This window comes from Nannobrachium achirus (assembly GCF_963921795.1).
Source record: "Nannobrachium achirus genome assembly, chromosome: 5".
Classification (NCBI taxonomy): domain Eukaryota; kingdom Metazoa; phylum Chordata; class Actinopteri; order Myctophiformes; family Myctophidae; genus Nannobrachium; species Nannobrachium achirus.
Window position 1 is genome coordinate 4,251,075 of NC_137814.1, and position 22,577 is coordinate 4,273,651.

A 22,577-nucleotide genomic window follows, 5' to 3' on the forward strand; every position below is an offset into this window, starting at 1 on the left:
GTAAAATAGCAAAAAAAAATATTGTATTGTATTGAAAAAATCCCGAACTTGTCCGGGATAGGCACAAGAAGGGTTAAGCTCCCCACAGTCAACTCGGACGCCATCTTGAAAATGGCGGCTTTCTGGGAGGTAGATTTTGGTAGATTTTGAGTATGTTATTAAGCACACCCAATACTACTAGAATCCATTGAAAAACCTTTTGTATCAATTTTGTTGGGGTTAAGCCATATTTTCTCTTAGATTGACTGACCTGGGGTACAGGGTCTCAAAACCAAGAAATTGCTGCTGGCTGCCATCATTTTCACTGCTTTCGGCTGCCGCTAACGGCGAAATGTAGCCGTTTAAATGACGTTGATACAATGTCGAGTCTATGTATAGACCAATTTAAACCCTTGATAAATTAGTTTTAGCTAGACGTCTAGTTGACGTTTAAACGTACAAGTTACGTCATTTAGCCCTCAAATTGCTCGTTGGGATAGGCTGTAGCGTAGCCTAGACACTCACGACAACTTTCAGCGGCTCTTAACAGAGTATGTGTTGCTACTTTAACTTTAAAGTTACTTTAAATGCTGAGTGTTAGTTGGTTGTCATGTCCCGTCCAGGAGTGGATTATTGGAGCTGGAGCAGCGCTTGTGTTGCAAGTGATTGTGTCCTGTGGTCGTCATGGTAACGCCATGGGGAGGGGGGATGGGGGGGGTATTGTGTGTATTAGAAAGTAATCGTCCTGTTGCTGTCCGTCTCCATGGTAACGCGGTGGTTTGCTAACAGTGGCTAACGACAGACAGTATCCTGTTCAACACAAAAACCCCAGTAGTCAGCACTAGTGAGACCTCTACATCAGGGTCTTCAACGTTTTCAGGCCAAGGACCCCTTAGTTGAGAGAGAGATGAAGCAGGGACCCCACAACCTTTACATAGATTCCATATAGTTTCATCGTTTGACAGTGTATTTTGGATTCATGTCCATCTGTGTTTCCAGATATTGAATCACTTGCCCCGTCATTACCTATAAACTTCACCTTTTACTCTGTACTTAGTCTGCTCTTTTTCCCCTCTACACCAAACCTCTTTGCCTACAGTTCTCACAATATGGACACTTGGCTTCAAATTGTTAATATAAAAAAGGAGAAAAAAGGTTTCTATCCCACAAAGATTTGGAGGACCCCCTGTAGTAACTCTGAGGACCCCCTAGGGGTCCCGGACCCCCTGTTGAAGACCCCTGCTCTACATTATGGGGACTGCCCATAAGTCCTAGTGGTCTGTAGCAGTATAGCAAACCGCGGTCGCGTCTGCTTTTTTCGGCCGTTTTTCGCCGCGGACCAGGCCTTCAGACCACCGCGTCCGCCTCGCCGAGACGCATCCATACAGTTTACAGTTACAGTTTAGGCATTTAGCAGACGCTTTTAATCCAAAGCGACTTACAATAAGCAGATACAACATCGCAATAATAAACAAGATAATAGGTCAGTACATTAACAGCAATATAACAATGTAAATGGATATCTATCTAGAGAAAAACACAATATAATCAAGTTCTAAAGAAACCTAACAAACAAATGCTTCATGTATGGTCATTGATTTTACTGTAGTGCTAAGGGTTTAGGTGGAGTCTGAAAAGGTGAGTTTTCAGTCCACGGCGAAAGGTAGCGAGTGAGTCCGTTGTTCTAAGTGCGACAGGGAGTTTATTCCACAACTTGGGAGCCAAGAGGGCAAACTGTCTCGGACGAGTGGATTTTTGCCCTGGAGTTTTTAGCGAGGGTTCGGTCAGCATCCCTGTGTTGGCTGATCTAAGTGAACGAGTGGGGGTGTAGGGGTTGATCAGCTTTTGGAGGTATGGAGGAGCCATACCTTTGGCTGCTTTGAAGGTCAGCATCAGTGTTTTGTATTCCATGCGGGCCGCAACCGGGAGCCAGTGGAGGCTGCGGAGAAGGGGAGAGACATGTGAGAACTTAGGCTGGTTGAAGACCAGTCGTGCCGCGGCATTTTGGATCAGTTGGAGAGGTTTAAGTGCACATGCCGGGAGACCAGTGAGGAGAGAGTTACAATAGTCGAGTTTTGATATGACAGATGTCTGAATGAGGAGCTGCGCTGCCTCCTGGGTGAGGAACGGTCTGATTTTACGGATGTTATAGAGTGTGAACCTACAGGACCGGGTGACTGATGCAATATGTGCCTTAAATGATAGCTGGGTGTCCAGGACCACACCAAGGTTTCTAGCAGTCGGAACTGAAGTCACCAATGCATTATCTATGGAAATAGTGAGATCTTGCATGGGGCAAGACTTAGCTGGGAAGAAGAGTAGCTCCGTCTTGTCCGGGTTCAGCTTGAGGTGGTGGGCTGACATCCACTGTGAGATGTCGGCCAGACATGCAGCAATGCGCTCTTCCACCTGGGTGGCAGAAGGGGGGAAGGACAAAAACAGTTGAGTGTCATCAGCGTAGCAGTGATATGATAGATTGTGAGCAGAGATTACAGCACCAAGGGATTTGGTGTACAGGGAGAACAGCAGAGGGCCAAGTACGGATCCCTGGGGGACTCCCGTTTGGAGGGTTCGGGGGGATGAAAGCAAACCTTTCCATGAGACCTGGTAGGTCCGGTCCGACAGGTAGGAGGAGAACCACTTTAGTGCCGTCCCGGTGATGCCTAGGTCAGCAAGGGTGTCCAGGAGCAGCTGGTGATTCACTGTGTCGAATGCCGCTGATAGATCCAGAAGAATCAGGACTGCAGAGTGGGATGCAGCCTGGGCAGCATGGAGTGCTTCTGTGACTGCTAGGAGTGCCGTTTCTGTGGAATGGGCCGGTTTAAAACCTGACTGGTTGGGGTCCAGCAGGTTGTTCTGTGAGAGATGGAGAGAAAGCTGGTTAGAGACCACACGTTCAAGGGTTTTTGAAAGAAATGAGAGGAGGGATACCGGTCTGTAGTTCTTGACGTCCGAGGCGTCAAGAGTTGGTTTCTTGAGGAGTGGTGATACTCTGGCTGTCTTGAAGGCAGCTGGGACACAGCCTGAAGTTACAGAACTGTTGATGATGGCGGTTATGAAGGGGAGTAGGTCAGGTGCGATCGTCTGGAAGAGTGGAGAAGGGATTGGATCCAGGGCACAGGTGGTAGGTCTAGAGGAAGTCACTAGTTTTATGACGTCATCTGCAGAGAGAGGGGAGAAGGAGGATAGACATGTTATGTTAGGGATACAATTGCGTGTTTTCGACACTGTATTCTGGGGGAGATGGGAGAATGAACTACTGATATCATCAACCTTCTTTTCAAAGTAGGTGACAAAATCGTCCGCTGAGAGGGATGAAGGAGGGGGGGAGGGGGGGGTTTGAGGAGGGTTGAGAATGTGCTAAACAGTTTCCTAGGGTTTGAGGTACATGATTGGATCTTTGTGTGGTAGAATGATGATTTTGCAGTGGAGAGTGCGAGTGAGAAACCTGACAGGAGTGCGTGAAAGTGAGATAGGTCCTCTGGTTGCTTCGTCTTGTGCCACTTCCTCTCTGCCGCCCTGAGAGGTGTTCGCTCAGTTCTGAGGGTTTCAGATAGCCACGGAGCCGGTGGATTTGGGCGTGCTGGCCTGGTCGAGAGAGGGCAGTGCCGATCGAAGGCTGAGGAGACAGAGGAGAGAAAGGAAGATGTTAGAGTGTCAGGAGGGAGAGAGGGAAGGATATCTGGGGTTGGGAGGGAGGAGAGAATGGAGGAGGAGAGAATGGAGGGATCCAGGGTCCTCAGGTTGCGTCGTGTGGTGACAGTCCGAGGGAGGGTCTGTTTGGATCTGTGGATAGAGAGGGAGAGGGAGAAGGTTATGAAGCAGTGATCAGAGTATTTTACAGGGGTAACAATGAGGTTTGAGGGGGAGCAGGCTCTGGTGAACACAAGGTCCAGTACATTCCCTGCCTTATGGGTGGGAGGGGAAGGGGTGAGGGACAGATCAAATGAGGACAATAGGGATGTAACGGGGAGATACTTCTCTTCAGTTGGTAGGTTGAAGTCACCCAGTAGAATCAGGGGTGTTCCATCCTCCGGAAATGAGCTGATCAGAGAGTCCAGTTCTTCCAGAAAATCCCCAAGGGTCCCTGGGGGGCGGTAGAGCACAATGATGGTGAGAAAGACAGGTTGTGTTATTGAAATGGCATGACATTCAAATGTGGACAGAGATAGGTGAGAGAGGTTTAACGCACGGATCTTCCATTTGGGAGATGTTAGAATGCCTGTGCCGCCCCCAGTACGATCTGTGGGACGCGGAGTGTGTGTAAATGTATGTGCTGTAGAGAGTGCAGCAGGAGTAGCCGTGTTATTGGCATTTATCCAGGTTTCTGTCAGTGCAAGGAATTGGAAGGAATTCAAAGTAGCCTGGCCTACAATGAATTCAGGCATGTTCTTCTTTGCAGCTGAGTGGCAGTTCCAGAGGCCGCCTTGGACTGTAATGCGTTGACTAGGTGAGCGAGGTGGGTAAATTAGGTTATTGGTGTTACAGTGCTGGGTGTAATAGTGTCTAGTGCGATGAGAGGAGAGCAGAGTAGGAATGGTCGGGAAGCACATTTTTTTTTAAATATGCCAATATAACAATATAATAAAACAATATAACAATTAATAACAATATAACAATTATGACAATAATATAATAATTTGTGTCCTAAGAGCAAGTAAAAAGTTATACTAATCCATGTGGGGCAGCTCCTTTACTGGACGTGTCTGGAGAAGTTCAGGTCCGATTCTTGGATTAGGAGAAAAAAGGAGGTTTAAGTGCAACAAGATAAAAAAGATCGAAGTCCTGCTTGCTTTGGTAGTATCTCAGTCTAGTCCTCTGGGTGTTCAAGTGGCTCTTCCTGCCACCATGAGTGAGAAGTGTCTGTGACCTGAGTCCTCTTATATGCTGAACAGCAACAAAGGAGGGGCAGGATCACAGGAACCAATCAGACAGTAGAGTCAGTAGAGTCCAGTAGAGTCCATAGAGTCTTTCGTGTCCCTCTACGAGCAGCGGTTGGGGAGTTACATGCTAGACTTCTAGACCAGCGTAAACAAAGCTGTTGAAGCAAGCTATTACCTGAAAAGACGCAAGATGCACTGTAATTGGCCGGTAGTGTATCATGTGTGTATGATCTGCGATGTGATTGGCCAACGTATACACAACGTATACAGATGATGCCGATTACGTCATTTTGCCGCGAAATTCTACCCCCCTCACGGCTCATAGAAAACATATAAAGAGAAGGCTTCAGAAGCTGAAAATAACGGAGTGGGTGTTCTAAAACTTTAGAGATTTAACAGTTAGGACAATTTTAAGATTTGTTTTATAAAAAAAGTTACATGGTATAACTATAAGCAGCACAAATAGAAACATACCTTTACTGAGCCAGACACCAATATAGCTGAAGCCAGAAGGCCAGTGTGAGCTGGTGGACCACCTGTGCTGTGCATAATGCACACACCTGCAGTGCAAGGTGCAGCACCTCCAGCTTGCAAAGACAGACAGCTAATTGGCAGCTGAGAGCCATACTGCTTAAGTACTGCTGTCAATCAGTGGACCAACCAGTGGGAGGAGGATGGGTGGTGGAAAACGCCCATACTGCTACACAGTCAAAACTGCCTACAAATACCTACACGTTCTTCTTCATTCAAGGCGTTAGTGTGGTGGTTCACAAACTTCGGGTCATTGTGAAAATAGCAGATCTACAAGCTCACAATCTACAAGCTCACAACGTTGTGACTTGTGAGCTTATGTAGATATGCTAGTTTCAATTTTTTTATCTATGGAACCGAGTCACATTAAATGCAATAGGCCTACCTACAATTCCAAGTGCTTGTCAGGGTGGAGGTCCCCAGTTCAAATATGTTTATGTTGGGGGTCACGGCCTAAAAAGGTTTGAGAACCCCAGCGTTAGTGTGTCGAAGCTTGGAAACAAAGTGCAATCTTATTCATCTTTGAAATGGACCTGTCTATATTAGTGGAGCGAAAGCCTCACGCTTCAAACGTGTAGATCTGCTATTTTTGATGCTTTTGTGTGAGCGCTGCGCTGTTCATTTGCAGAGGAAAAGGTAAACAAAAAGTTCAAACATGGCAGTCCCAGTCTGTCTGTCTGTCTGTCTGTCTGTCTGTCTGTCTGTCTGTCTGTCCAGGAGGTGTGAGGTAGAAGTTGGCGCGAACGAATCGAGTCTTTGAACGGCTCTTTAAATGAACGATGAGATCCGGTTCACACTATAGGGAGCCGTTCCCTTTTCTTTCATTTTTTTTTCTTTTATTGAGGAGGGGGAGTAAATTCTTTACTTAAGTAAAAGTATCAATGGCCTACTGCAATGTAGAAATAATGTTACAAGTAAAAGTGTGGAATTCAAAATGTTCGTTGAATAAAAGTACAAAAGTATCGGTATCAAAATGTACTTAAAGACAAGTAGCCTACCAATAGTAGAAAGTATTCATTATGCAGAATGTCCCATTTCACAGGTTTTCCAATTAATACAATTTAGAAAAATCATCTGAAAATAGCCGATCTACAAGCTCACAATGCGTCGCAACGTAGATCGGCTATTTTCAAATGGCGGAAATGTAGGCCTATATATGGCCGAAATGTATATAGGGTTGAAGTGATTTGTAATTACAATCCAAATCTACAAAGTAACTGGTAACTAAAATGAGCCAGTCTTTTGAACAGCTCTTTGAAAGGAACGGCTCCCAGAGATCTACTACTCACTTCAAAGAGCCATAAATCCCATCTCTAGTGTGAGGTTTGTGTTGTTATCCAGTGATTGTCCTGTGGTTGCCGTGGTAACCCAGTGTGAGGTTTGTGTTGTTATCCAGTGATTGTCCTGTGGTTGCCGTGGTAACCCAGTGTGAGGTTTGTGTTGTTATCCAGTGATTGTCCTGTGGTTACCGTGGTAACCCAGTGTGAGGTTTGTGTTGTTATCCAGTGATTGTCCTGTGGTTGCCGTGGTAACCCAGTGTTTGCATTAGTGAGCTTGTTGCTCAGGTTGACCTCTCACTGACCCTGTCCTGCCTGAGGTCGCCCAGCTGAGAGCCAACCAGAGGGCGTGGTTCTCAACTTGTGGGTAGGGACCCCCAGAGGGGTCCCCAAATTATTTTGGGGGGGTCAAATATTATAGGCAGAAATTGTGAAAATAGCAGATCTACATGATGGGTTACCCTAACCCAAAGGAATGATGATGAACACAGGAGGACTGTAAAGCCCGGTCACGGAAAACAAATAGCCCAGTCAAACAGCATAATGTGGCGGAACACTGCATTCAAACCACATTGTCCCCCAAATAGCCCAGTAGAACACTTTAGTGGGGAGGGACACTTCAGACTAGCCTGGTTAATAAACCAGACTGCACAACACCACCCCCTGGCGGTAGTGGTGGTGTTGTGTAGTCTGGCCCTTCACATTAAATAAGCTTTTTCCACCAGCCCTCAGAAAGTGCTAGCCAATCAGGGCTGTAGGCTTGGGGCACGTGGTGGGTGGTGGCCTGGTTCAGAACCATTCAGCCAATCAAGCGAGTCTGTGTGTATTCAAACACATTCACCACTCCACTCTATTACAGACATCACACAGATCGTAGTCTTTGATGCTTTCATTGAACTAACGAGCTATTGACACTTGTATGGCTCAATCAATTACCACAGCTCACAACCCCTTTGAAGTTCAGAGGGAGCAATTAAGAGCAAGTCACCTTGACATTTTTTTAAACCACCCCTTGGAAATGAAAATTCTGCTCCCGAGTCCAGACTAATATCCGTCACGCAGTGAGGAATTAGTACTAGTAAGATACCTGAGGGTGACATGCGACCTCAGGGTGACATGCGACCTCACCCTAAAGGGCGAGGTCGCACCAATTCTTGGCCATCTGGCCATTCATGATAGTTATGTTTCATGATAGTTATATGTCCTTAATATTAATAACATAATATCCTTAATAATGTCCTTAATATTGACAATATAGGAATCTCCATTTATGGCCATAAAATGTACGTAGGTAATGTCAAGCAGGGTCTTGGTGAGTTAGGGCCTTGGTTTGATGCCTGTGGATCTCCATATATGGACATAAGGGGTTACACTAACATTCTCATTTGTTACCTCTGAAGATACCCAGACAGTCAGACAGACAGCCATTGACTCTGGCCTAACAATGGCCTACTGTCTATGACGGTAGTCCCATATGACATGATGGACTGGACTATCTCCATATATAGTGTTCTCCACATCTCCATGTTTGGGCCAAACAGGTTCGCTCTATTTCTCCATGTATAGGTCCAAATGCCCAACGTTGAGCTTGACAACGAAACGTTCTTAACACAGTCGCCCCCATATTTACTTTAGAAAATATGTTAAATTCTAAGAACATTTCGAGTACCGGTTTGATACAAGAGGGAATAAGCGCTACACTTCTGGAATCCTGTACGTCGACTCCAGGCCTAACGCCCCGTTGCCACCTCCTTGTTACATTTTCTTTTATCCAGGTGGATGGACATTCTTTCATAGGTGATCTAAGTCCAGCTGCCCCGTATCAGATCGGAGGATTTTTGTGTTTCTTAGTCTTGTGTATCCTTCTCTTTTTTTGTGTCTTTCTTAGTCTTGTGTAGCCACCCCGTACAGGAAGTGATGTCACGACTCACTGACATCACACTGACATCACTTCCTGTACAGAATACACTCAAGCGACAAGGTTTTTGAGGATAAATGCGACCTTCGGTCGCAATGAGCAATGCCAGGCTAACTTCAGACCACATTACCCACCGTGCTTCTCTTCTGCTTACAACTAGCGGATAAGAAAGGCGGGGCTACTAAAAAGCAACTAGTAGAAAACAGCAGGAGCGCTTGAATTCACCTCCTTTGCAGCGCCGTTCAATGGAAACGAACGTGCTGTGAGCCTAGCTCCGCCTTCTGTCTCATTTTTCGAGCGCTTCATGATGTCGCTTCGGGACAGTTTTGGAACCTGGTTATTGGTTTTGTCGCTTTCAGCAACAAAACAATAATGTGAGGATACTCTTTGTGTCTCCATAGAGAGGGCACCTACACATTGTGGGCAGCTTGTAGATCTGCATTTAGAGTGGGAAGCTTGTAGATCTGCATTTAGAGTGGGCACCTAAACATTGTGGGCAGCTTGTAGATCTGCATTTAGAGTGGGCAGCTTGTAGATCTTTATTTAGAGTGGGCACCTACATGTTGTGGGCAGCTTGTAGATCTGCATTTAGAGTGGGCACCTACACATTGTGGGCAGCTTGTAGATCTGCATTTAGAGTGGAGCAGGCTCAGAGCAGCTCACGAATACAACTATTTCTGAACAATTGAGACCTTTATAACATACTCAGCTCAGGAAAATAAAATAAGGCATGTCACACATTTTCTTTCTGCTGTGTTGATTTTCGATGTGTGCACTGTGTCAGTTATATCAGTATCTAAAGAGCAACAATTATTTTCTCTTTTATATTCCTGAACAGATTATATGACAAGGTCTCAGTCGTTCATAATTAGTGTTTGTTCCAGATTTGATCTAGCCGGCTCCATTCACTGTCACGTTTTTCCACACTTCCGGTGCGAGTTTTGGAACCCATGGGGAGCGTCCATGGAGCTTCATGGCCGGTGGTCACGTGTTTCCCTTCCCTTCCTTCAGAAAGAGTTTCCTTGTTTGATACCATGTCTGACGAAGACCCAGTGTGGGTCGAAACGTTGCTAATAAACTTACCTGGGAGCCTAAGACGGTGTGCGAGCCTCTTCCTTCACATTCTGTATCTGTGACCACAAATGTACAGGTTTACCAGTCTGAGAGATGTTATACAAACATGTCATCAGGATAAGAGGCAACCTTTGTTCAACTTTAAGGTTATAAGGGATCATAAGGTAGTATAGGTTCAGTAACAAGGGAACAAAAGGTGTGTGTATGTGTGTGTGTGTGTGTGTGTGTGTGTGTGTGTGTGTGTGTGTGTGTGTGTGTGTGTGTGTGTGTGTGTGTGTGAGAGAGAGAGAGAGAGAGAGAGAGAGAGAGAGAGAGAGAGAGATGTAGCGCTTTATGGACTATTGTCGGTTTAAGTCCAGACGCCAAGTTTCAAGACGGTACCATGCTGTGAACTGGAATTATGCATGTTTAAAGCCCAGCCAATAGGAATACAGAGGGGCGGGGCTTAATCAATTACAGCTTGTCCCTATTGGCCGGAAAAAGTCCAAAGTCGTGTGAGGGTTTTAAAGTTTAAATCACGTTGCTAGGCAAAAGTATGCCAGAGTAATGTGGCGCCAAAGTTTCTGTTTTTTGTTTTCGGAGTCCCCAATTCAAAGTGAATGGGGTTTTTGGGCGTTGTTTTTTGTAATAGCACCCCATCCCCGGCCAAGTCGCACGTTTTGATGTATATATTGCGGGGGTGGTGTAAATTGTGCGGCAGTTATTACGCAGCGAATTTCGTGGCGACATTACTTACTTACTTACTTACTTAAGTATTGCTGATTACAATAAGTGTTTTCCATTGCATGGCAGGCACACATAACATACTGGTCTATAAAGTATAACATAATATACTGATATAACATACTGGTCTATAAAGTATAGTACTAGAAAAGAAAATGTATAAAAATGTTAAGTGTGCCTGCAGCTCGCTAAGTGTGTGCAACCTTGTGTAGTGGTTGATGTTAGCATTAGCAATTTTAGCATTACCATTAATATCAGCATTAGTATTAGAATTTTTAAAATGAACATTTTTAGCATTAGCTTTAACATTAGCATTTTTGCATTAGAAATTTATTAGCATTATCTTTAGCATTTTTTTGCATTATCATTAACATTTTTGCATCAGTGTTAGCATTTTTAACATTAGCTAGCATTAGCATTTTAGCATTAACTAGCATTAGCATTTCTAACATTAGCATTGTTAGCGTTAGAATTAGCATTTTTAACATTAGCATTAACATTTTTAGTATTACCTTATGTTAGCATTAGCATTAGTTATCATTAGCATTAGCATTTTTAGCATGAGCATTTGTTAGCATTAGCATTTGTTAGCATTTCGCAAAAAATGACGCCCAAAAACCCCATTGACTTTGAATGGGGGAAAGCAGAACAAAACAGATACTTTGGCATACTTTTGCCTTGCAACGTGATTTCAACTTTAAAACGCTCACACGACTTTGGAATCTTTCTGGCCAATAGGGACAAACTGTAATTGCTGAAGCCCCTTATTACTTAGCCACGCCCAATTTGACTTGTTCTTAATTGGTTTGACGTAGCCCAGGGTTCCCCAATAGGCAGCCCGCGGGGGGTTCTGTCCGGCCCCCACCAACCCCAGTCAAAAAAAATATTTTCGGGGAGTAGTGAAAGTTACAGGTAAGGTGAGTGCGATATGAAACGTAAGCTTACCATAATCACAGTAATCCTTACTCATTTTCAATCATATTCAAGGGCTTTTGGAGAAATGAGAAACACAGAACCCTGCAGAGGGAAGGTGATTCTGTGTCCAGCTGGCAGCTGATGCCAATAAGTAATAACGGCCCCTTGTTAATGGATCAAAGGAAGGCAATTATGTCTCTGCACTGTCAACTAGCTGCAACAGATGCATACTTTTTATACAGTTTGTTGATTATTTTTGATGCTGTAATGGTCTATTTTATTTTATTTCTTGAGGTATTAAACAGGTTTTAAAGTCCTTCAATCATGACTTCACTGTCAAATTTCAAAGGCCACACCAAAGGCACTTTGGAAACACTGCACTACTAGGCCTATATCTGAATTGTCGCTGGAGTAGCAGGAACACCGCCGTCGCCACCCGCAATGTTGTGGCCCTCGGCTTGGTACCCTAGACATAATTCGGCCCTTGGCGAAAACTAATTGGGGAACCCTGATGTAGCCCCTCCCCCTCTTCTGATTGGTCGAAACTTGATTATTCCTCTATTTGGATCTAACTCATCAACCGTTTGTCGTACAAACTTTTGGGTGGCGTCATTTGACTTGTTTCAGAGTTCTTCACCTTAATTGATTTAACTTAGCCCCGCCCCCTCTTCTGATTGGCCGAAACTTTGTTTGGCTCTAACTCATCAACCGTTTGTCTTACAGACTTGTGGGTGGTGTCATTTGACTTGTTTCAGAGTTCTTCACCTTAATTGGTTAACTTAGCCCCGCCCCCTCTTCTGATTGGCCGAAACTTAATTTGGCTCTAACTCATCAACCGTTTGTTGTACATACTTGTGGGTGGTGTCATTTGACTTGTTTCAGAGTTCTTCACCTTAATTGGTTTAACTATGCCCCACCCCCTCTTCTGATTGGCCGAATCTTTTTTGGCTTTATCTCGTCAACCGTTTGTCATACAGACTTGTGGGTGGCGTCATTTGACTTGTTTCAGAGTCCTTCAGCTTAATTGGTTTAACTTAGCTCCGCCCCCTCTTTTGATTGGCCTAAATTTTATTTGGCTTTATCTCGTCAACCGTTTGTCATACAGACTTGTGGGTGGCGTCATTTGACTTGTTTCAGAGTCCTTCACCTTCATTGTTTTAACTTAGCCCCGCCCCCTCTTCTGATTGGCCGAAACTTTATTTGACTTTATCTCGTCAACTATTTGTTGTACAGACTTGTGGGTGGCGTCATTTGACTTGTTTCATTTGACTTGTTTCAGAGTCCTTCACCCCTCCTTCACCCCTCTTCTGATTGTCCAAAACTTTATTTGGCCATAACACTTCCCAACACGTTACTGGTCTCAAACTTGGTGGGTGGTCCCAAGGCCTCGATGGCTAACCGCTAATGCTAACCGCTACTTCCAATAATGCTGAAGCTAAAAATGCTAATCATAAAAATGCTAATTATAAAAAAATGCTAATGATAAAAAATGCTAATTCTAAAAAAGCTAATGTTAAAAATGGTAATGGTAATGCTAATGCTAACAAATGCTAATGCTAACAAATTCTAAAGCTAATATGTTAATGTTACAAATGCTAATGAATGCTAAAAAAATGTAATGCTAATGCTAACACCAACCGCTACACAAGGTTGCACACATATAGCGAGCTGCAGGCACACTTAACATTTTATTTTCTAGTTAATAGATGTTTGCATCTCTGGCCAGACTGCATACACCAGGGGTGTCCAAACATTTTTCAAAGGGGGCCGTATTAGATAATGTACTTTTGGTCGCACCATAACAAAGTCACATACATATGCATCACATTTAAACGATTTTATTTAACTATCATCATCAATATTTAATATCAATGCATGGTCTTTTGTCACGTGTCTTCTCTTGACAAAACACAAATAACTAAGCCTTATTTAGCGTTATTATTCACACAAAATAAAGATAAAATAGCCTTTCTTTGACTCAGAATAGGGAACAATCCTTACAAATTATACACTGGGGAAATATATTTGATGGTGCTGGCGGGCCGCTTATGATATAATTTAGGAATGAAGCCCCGTGCCGTATAACATTTGTCCTCGGGACGCATTTGGCCACCAGTACGGACTTTGGACACCCCTGGTATACAGTTATTGCTACTAAAAACAACCTTTATTATCAGAGATTTTCTGCTTCTACATCTATGTGGCACCACGGCCCATGATGGATTTCTTAGTGTTTCTCTCAGGTTTGAAAAGCATTAAATAACACTTTGGTGCAAAGAGCACCCCTAAAAGGCCAAAACTCGATGCTAAAATGGCAAACACCTCCACTACATCTGCATATTTGCCAGGAGAGCTGATATATGCTGGGATGAAGGCTATCCACACGGCACAGAAGATCAACATGCTGAAAGTGATCAACTTGGCTTCATTGAAGTTGTCTGGAAGATTCCTTGCCATGAATGCAAGGAGGAAGCTAAGGAGAGCCAGTAAACCGATATAACCCAGCAGCACTGCAAAACCAGCTGTTGATCCCACATCACACTCATATACTATCTTATGATTGTGGTATTTTGTGTTTTTATTAGGAAATGGTGATGCAGATGAGAGCCAGACTAAGCAGACAATTCCCTGAATGACAGTAAGAACCAGAACCGTTCCTCTCTGCTGCACGGCACCGAAAAACCTCATAATGTATGCTCCTCCAGGCTCGGAGGCCTTGAACACGGCCAACACCACCCCTAGTCTTTACCAAGATGCAAGCAACACACCACACCAACGTGATCCCAAACGCTGCATGCCTCATTTGGCAAGTCCAGAGCCGAGGACGTCCAATGAACAGAAGAGAACACAGGAAACATAGTTTGAGTGACAGCAACAGTTGGAAGCTGAGTTCTGAGTTGTTGGCGCGCACCATGGGCGTGTCTCGATGATAGATGAAGATCCCCAGGACAACGGCGCAGAGAAGCGTGCCTAGCAATGACATGGTTGTCAAGGCGATACCCAGGGCCTCGTGGTAGGAGAGGAACTCCACGCTCTTAGGGACACAGCGGTCACGCTGGGGATTGGACCAGAAGTACTCTGGACAACTGGTGCACTCTCTGGAGTCTACCAAAGACAGCAAGGACAAGTAAAGTATTGTCTTTTATATATATATATATATATATATATATATATATATATATATATATATATATATATATGTCACGGTTTGATAGAGAAACAGTACGATCGAGAAACGGAGCACTCGTCGTGCGGCACGGGGCGGAACAAGCGGTCGCTTTGAGCCACAACAACGTCGCGTCGGCAGGAATGATAGCCCCTCTTCTGATTGGCCGAAACTTAATTTGGCTCTAACTCATCAACCGTTTGTTGTACATACTTGTGGGTGGTGTCATTTGACTTGTTTCAGAGTTCTTCACCTTAATTGGTTTAACTATGCCCCACCCCCTCTTCTGATTGGCCGAATCTTTTTTGGCTTTATCTCGTCAACCGTTTGTCATACAGACTTGTGGGTGGCGTCATTTGACTTGTTTCAGAGTCCTTCAGCTTAATTGGTTTAACTTAGCTCCGCCCCCTCTTTTGATTGGCCTAAATTTTATTTGGCTTTATCTCGTCAACCGTTTGTCATACAGACTTGTGGGTGGCGTCATTTGACTTGTTTCAGAGTCCTTCACCTTCATTGTTTTAACTTAGCCCCGCCCCCTCTTCTGATTGGCCGAAACTTTATTTGACTTTATCTCGTCAACTATTTGTTGTACAGACTTGTGGGTGGCGTCATTTGACTTGTTTCATTTGACTTGTTTCAGAGTCCTTCACCCCTCCTTCACCCCTCTTCTGATTGTCCAAAACTTTATTTGGCCATAACACTTCCCAACACGTTACTGGTCTCAAACTTGGTGGGTGGTCCCAAGGCCTCGATGGCTAACCGCTAATGCTAACCGCTACTTCCAATAATGCTGAAGCTAAAAATGCTAATCATAAAAATGCTAATTATAAAAAAATGCTAATGATAAAAAATGCTAATTCTAAAAAAGCTAATGTTAAAAATGGTAATGGTAATGCTAATGCTAACAAATGCTAATGCTAACAAATTCTAAAGCTAATATGTTAATGTTACAAATGCTAATGAATGCTAAAAAAATGTAATGCTAATGCTAACACCAACCGCTACACAAGGTTGCACACATATAGCGAGCTGCAGGCACACTTAACATTTTATTTTCTAGTTAATAGATGTTTGCATCTCTGGCCAGACTGCATACACCAGGGGTGTCCAAACATTTTTCAAAGGGGGCCGTATTAGATAATGTACTTTTGGTCGCACCATAACAAAGTCACATACATATGCATCACATTTAAACGATTTTATTTAACTATCATCATCAATATTTAATATCAATGCATGGTCTTTTGTCACGTGTCTTCTCTTGACAAAACACAAATAACTAAGCCTTATTTAGCGTTATTATTCACACAAAATAAAGATAAAATAGCCTTTCTTTGACTCAGAATAGGGAACAATCCTTACAAATTATACACTGGGGAAATATATTTGATGGTGCTGGCGGGCCGCTTATGATATAATTTAGGAATGAAGCCCCGTGCCGTATAACATTTGTCCTCGGGACGCATTTGGCCACCAGTACGGACTTTGGACACCCCTGGTATACAGTTATTGCTACTAAAAACAACCTTTATTATCAGAGATTTTCTGCTTCTACATCTATGTGGCACCACGGCCCATGATGGATTTCTTAGTGTTTCTCTCAGGTTTGAAAAGCATTAAATAACACTTTGGTGCAAAGAGCACCCCTAAAAGGCCAAAACTCGATGCTAAAATGGCAAACACCTCCACTACATCTGCATATTTGCCAGGAGAGCTGATATATGCTGGGATGAAGGCTATCCACACGGCACAGAAGATCAACATGCTGAAAGTGATCAACTTGGCTTCATTGAAGTTGTCTGGAAGATTCCTTGCCATGAATGCAAGGAGGAAGCTAAGGAGAGCCAGTAAACCGATATAACCCAGCAGCACTGCAAAACCAGCTGTTGATCCCACCTCACACTCATATACTATCTTATGATTGTGGTATTTTGTGTTTTTATTAGGAAATGGTGATGCAGATGAGAGCCAGACTAAGCAGACAATTCCCTGAATGACAGTAAGAACCAGAACCGTTCCTCTCTGCTGCACGGCACCGAAAAACCTCATAATGTATGCTCCTCCAGGCTCGGAGGCCTTGAACACGGCCAACACCACCATAGTCTTTACCAAGATGCAAGCAACACACCACACCAACGTGATCCCAAACGCTGCATGCCTCATTTGGCAAGTCCAGAGCCGAGGACGTCCAATGAACAGAAGAGAACACAGGAAACATAGTTTGAGTGACAGCAACAGTTGGAAGCTGAGTTCTGAGTTGTTGGCGCGCACCATGGGCGTGTCTCGATGATAGATGAAGATCCCCAGGACAACGGCGCAGAGAAGCGTGCCTAGCAATGACATGGTTGTCAAGGCGATACCCAGGGCCTCGTGGTAGGAGAGGAACTCCACGCTCTTAGGGACACAGCGGTCACGCTGGGGATTGGACCAGAAGTACTCTGGACAACTGGTGCACTCTCTGGAGTCTAACAAAGACAGCAAGGACAAGTAAAGTATTGTCTTTTATATATATATATATATATATATATATATATATATATATATATGTCACGGTTTGATAGAGAAACAGTACGATCGAGAAACGGAGCACTCGTCGTGCGGCACGGGGCGGAACAAGCGGTCGCTTTGAGCCACAACAACGTCGCGTCGGCAGGAATGATAGCGCCTCACCCCACGGAGGTTAGGGTTAGGGTTAGGCATAGTTTTACTGAGGTTAAGGTTAGGGTTAGGGTTAGAGTAAGGCATAGTAAGCTAATGGCTAAACACTGCCGAGCTAGGCTAGTAAATAAAGAAAGAGAGCAAACGAGTGACGTCAGCGCCTTCACTAGTGAATGGCTGTCGTCGCCATCTGGTGGTGATTGGTGTGTGGTAAACGACAAAACAAGCGCTCTTACCATGAACGTACTGAGTTACCCAAACGTACTGTAACATATATATATATATATATATATATATATATATATATGGATCCTATTGGTTCACGCCACATGTATGTTTTTTACATACAATACAATACATATACTCACACACATTCACTCACATTCACATACATGCTTATTGAAAATAATAATACAAATTAAAGCTGCAAGCAGCGATGACCGGGCCCTCGCAGCTCTACCCATGTCACAAGAGGCAGCAGCCAATCAGAAGAGGGGTGGGGCTAAGTTAAAATAATTAAGCTGAAGGACTCTGAAACAAGTCAAATGACACCACCCAAAAGTCTGTACGACAGACGGTTGACGAGATAAACCCAAATAAAGTTTCGGCCAATCAGAAGAGGGGGCAGGGGCCAAGTTAAACCAATTGAGCTGAAGGACTCTGAAACAAGTCAAGTCTGTACGACAGACGGTTAACGAGATAAACCCAAATAAAGTTTCGGCCAATCAGAAGAGGGGGCGGGGCCAAGTTAAACCAATTGAGCTGAAGGACTCTGAAACAAGTCAAGTCTGTACGACAGACGGTTGACGAGATAAACCCAAATAAAGTTTCGGCCAATCAGAAGAGGGGGCGGGGCTAAGTTAAACCAATTAGGCTGAAGGACTCTGAAACAAGTCAAATGACTCCACCCACAAGCCTGTACGACAAACGGTTGACGAGATAAACCCGAATAAAGTTTCGGCCAATCAGAAGAGGGGGCGGGGCCAAGTTAAACCAATTACGCTGAAGGACTCTGAAACAAGTCAAATGACTCCACCCACAAGCCTGTACGACAAACGGTTGACGAGATAAACCCGAATAAAGTTTCGGCCAATCAGAAGAGGGGGCGGGGCCAAGTTAAACCAATTACGCTGAAGGACTCTGAAACAAGTCAAATGACTCCACCCACAAGCCTGTACGACAAACGGTTGACGAGATAAACCCAAATAAAGTTTCGGCCAATCAGAAGAGGGGGCGGGGCTAAGTTAAACCAATTAGGCTGAAGGACTCTGAAACAAGTCAAATGACTCCACCCACAAGCCTGTACGACAAACGGTTGACGAGATAAACCCGAATAAAGTTTCGGACAATCAGAAGAGGGGGCGGGGCCAAGTTAAACCAATTACGCTGAAGGACTCTGAAACAAGTCAAATGACTCCACCCACAAGCCTGTACGACAAACGGTTGACGAGATAAACCCAAATAAAGTTTCGGCCAATCAGAAGAGGGGGCGGGGCTAAGTTAAACCAATTAGGCTGAAGGACTCTGAAACAAGTCAAATGACTCCACCCACAAGCCTGTACGACAAACGGTTGACGAGATAAACCCGAATAAAGTTTCGGCCAATCAGAAGAGGGGGCGGGGCCAAGTTAAACCAATTACGCTGAAGGACTCTGAAACAAGTCAAATGACGCCACCCACAAGCCTGTACGACAAACGGTTGATGAGATAAACCCGAATAAAGTTTCGGACAGTCAGAAGAGGGGGCGGGGCCAAGTTAAACCAATTAGGCTGAAGGACTCTGAAACAAGTCAAATGACTCCACCCAGAAGTTTGTACGACAAACGGTTGATGAGTAATACCCAAAAAAAGGAACAATCAATTATCGACCAATCAGAAGAGGGGGCACTTGATGTGTGTGAAAAGTTGCGCAACTTTTGGAGTACGTTTTGCGCCTCAAAAACGCGATTCTTTATCGGGAATAATAATTAGGGCCCGAGCACACACAGTGTGTGAGGACCCTATTGTATTTGCAAAGATTATTCTTCTTCTTCCACCGAATGAATCGTGTTGTTGAGGCGCCAAACGTACTCCAAAAGTTGCGCAACTTTGCACGCACATCACAAGTGGCGAAAAACTACGTATTTAAAAAAAGAATTAAGGGGGCGTGGCCTAATGGCGCAACAGTGCCCCCTACGTGCCCTTCAACGGCGCAGCCCCACTATACGGTTTCACCTACACGTTCAAAAATCGGTAAACACCTGTATCATGTCCGGACTCACAAAAAAGTCTCTTGGCGCCACGTCCGAAACCAAACAGGAAGCCAGCCATTTTGACTAATTTGTGGCATTTTGGCGCATTTTTGGCCGTTTTCACGTGTCGCACTTTAACAAACTCCTCCTAGGGGGTTAATCGGATCCACGTCAAATTCGCTCGGTATACTCAAGACACCTTAACGATGAAAAGTTGTGCGAATCGTGAGTTTTCGTAAAACGGCGTGCCCGTGGCGAAGCGTCAAACTTCTTTCGCCAAACAGGAAGTGCCCTTCACCAAACAGGAAGTGCCTCTTTATCTCATCAACCGTTTGTCGTACAGATAGTCTTGCGTAACCAGAGAACTATTCCACAATCTCTGAATGCTATATAGAGTCTGGAACAGCAGCTCCCGAACGGTGAGTAATGGAAACGGGCATTACCGTTCAAGAAAAATGTCATCTATGCTAAGCAGCAAGCTAAACATGTTTATATGATTTTTATTTATATAATGATAAATGTGTGCGATGTGAGACGGAAACGGAAGTGACGAGGAGGCTTCACTTCCGCTTTATCTCGCACTCATCGTACAGACGTGTGGTTGGCGTCAAATGACTTGATTGAGAGTCCTTAACCATAATTGGAGCCTATTTCGCCAAACAGGAAGTGCCCCTCACCAAACAGGAAGTGCCTCTTTATCTCATGAACCGTTTGTCGTACAGACGTGTGGTTGGCGTCAAATGACTTGATTAAGAGTCCTTAACCATAATTGGGGCCTATTTCACCAAACAGGAAGTGCCCCTCACCAAACAGGAAGTCCTTCTATCTCAAGAATCATTTGTCGTACAGATGTGTGGTTGGCGTCAAATGACTTGATTAAGAGTCCCTAACCATAATTGGGGCCTATTTCGCCAAACAGGAAGTGCCTCTCACCAAACAGGAAGTGCCTCTTTATCTCATGAAACGTTTGTCGTACAGACGTGTGGGCGGCGTCATATGACTTCATTAAGAGTCCTTAACCATAATTGGTGTTTCCTTCACCAAACAGGAAGTGCCCTTCACCAAAGAGAAAGTGCCTCTTTATCTCATGAACCGTTTGTCGTACAGACGTGTGGGTGGTGTCATATGACTTGATTAAGAGTCCTTAAGCTTAATTGGCTTAACTAAACCCGCCCCCTCTTCCGATTGGCTGCTGCCCCTTGTGACGTGGGTAGAGCTGCGAGGGCCCAGTCATTGCTGCTTGCAGCTTTAATAATCTTTGCAATTACAATAGGGACCTCACACCGTGAGGTGCTCGGGCCCTAATTAGGGCCCGAGCACACACAGTAGTGTGTCTTCCGCCGAATGAATCGCGTTTTTGAGGCACCAAACGTACTCCAAAAGTTGCCCAACTTTGCACGCACATCACAAGTGGCGAACATTTTCGCATTAAAAAACAAACAAAAGGGGGCGTGGCTTAATGGCGCAACAGCGCCCCCTAGAAAATCTTAACGGCGCAGCCCCACTATACGGTTTCACCTACACGTACAAAAATCGGTAAACACCTGTATCATGTCCGGACTCACGAAAAAGTCTCTTGGCGCCACGTCCGAAACCAAACAGGAAGTCAGCAACTTGATTGTTCCTTTTTTTGGCTAGAACTCATCAACCGTTTGTCGCACAAACTTGTGGGTGGTGTCATTTTACTTGATTCAAAGTCCTTGTTCTTAATTGGTTTAAGTTAGCCACGCCCCCTGATTGGTCGATTATTGATAGTTCCAATTTGCTATCTTTTCAATGGTTTGTAATAAGTGCAATAGTGTAACTGTGTCTAGGTGTAATAACTGTAATAGTGTAATAGTGCAATAAGTGTAATAGTGTAATAAGTGTAATAGTGTAATAAGTGTAATAGTGTAATAAGTGTAATAGTGTAATAAGTGTAATAGTGTAATAGTGTAATAGTGTAATAGCGTAATAAGTGTAATAGTGTAATAAGTGTAATAGTGTAATATGTGTAATAGTGTAATATTGTGATAAGTGTAATAGTGTAATAAGTGTAATAGTGTAATAGTGAAAATAGTATTAGAATTTTTACCATTAGCATTTTTAGCTTTAGCATTAGTGGGAGTAGTGGTTAGCATTAGTGGTTACCCATTTGGGCCGTGGGACCACCCACCAAGTTTGAGACCAGTAACGTGTTGGGAAGTGGAGTTATGACCAAATAAAGCTTCAGCCAATCAGAAGAGGGGGCGGGGCTAAGTTAAACCAATTAAGGGAGTCATATGACACCAGCCACAACTCTGTATGACAAACGGTTGATGAGTAATAGCCAGAAAAGGAACAATCAAGTTTCAGCCAATCAGCCAATTAAACCAATTAAGGTTAAGGACTCTTAATCAAATCATATGACACCACCCACACATCTATATGACAAACGGTTCATGAGATATAGAGGCACTTCCTGTTTGGCGAAGGGCACTTCCTGTTTGGCGAAGGAAGCACCAATTAAGGTTAAGGACTCTTAATCAAATCATATGACACCACCCACACATCTATACGATAAACGGTTCATGAGATATAGAGGCACTTCCTGTTTGGCGAAGGGCACTTCCTGTTTGGCGAAGGAAGCACCAATTAAGGTTAAGGACTCTTAATCAAGTCATATTACCCCACCCATATGGTGTCATATGACATTGATGATCCGACCGATGTACCTGGCGAACACCTCCCCCGCGGGCAGTGGACAACCCTCAACCGCCTTAGGACAGGTGTGGGACGCTTCGGAGCGTCAATGCAGAGGTGGGGCCTTGTGGACAGCGCTCACTGTGACTGTGGAGACCCCTTACAGACTGTTGACCACATCCTGATCAGTTGCCCCAAACACCGGCCACCGAATGGCGACCTAGGCCTAAAGAACCTGGACAACGAGACACTGGAATGGCTTGCTACAACTGAGCTGAGGATCTAAAGACATACGCAAGAAGAGAAGACCCCACCCACACATCTGTACGAGAAACGGTCGATGAGATATAGAGGCACTTCCTGTTTGGCGAAGGGCACTTCCTTTTTGGCGAAGGAAGCACCAATTAAGGTTAAGGACTCTTAATCAAGTCATATGACACCACCCACACCTCTGTACGACAAACGATCGATGAGATATAGACCCACTTCCTGTTTGGCGAAGGAGGCACCAATTAAGGTTAAGGACTCTTAATCAAGTCATATGACACCACCCACGCGTCT

General features: G+C 44.3%; 1 protein-coding gene across 1 annotated transcript; it reads right to left on the reverse strand.

Moving 5' to 3' along the window:
• Positions 1 to 761: 761 nt before the first annotated feature.
• On the reverse strand, positions 762 to 21,489 carry LOC308286183 (uncharacterized protein; the record flags this gene model as incomplete). Its single annotated transcript, XM_080727144.1, has 6 exons — positions 762 to 789; positions 2,282 to 3,140; positions 3,428 to 3,765; positions 14,171 to 14,405; positions 16,503 to 16,931; positions 21,486 to 21,489. 6 exons carry the CDS (start codon positions 21,487 to 21,489, stop codon positions 762 to 764), a joined length of 1,893 nt encoding a protein of 630 aa, XP_080583270.1.
• Positions 21,490 to 22,577: the final 1,088 nt, after the last annotated feature.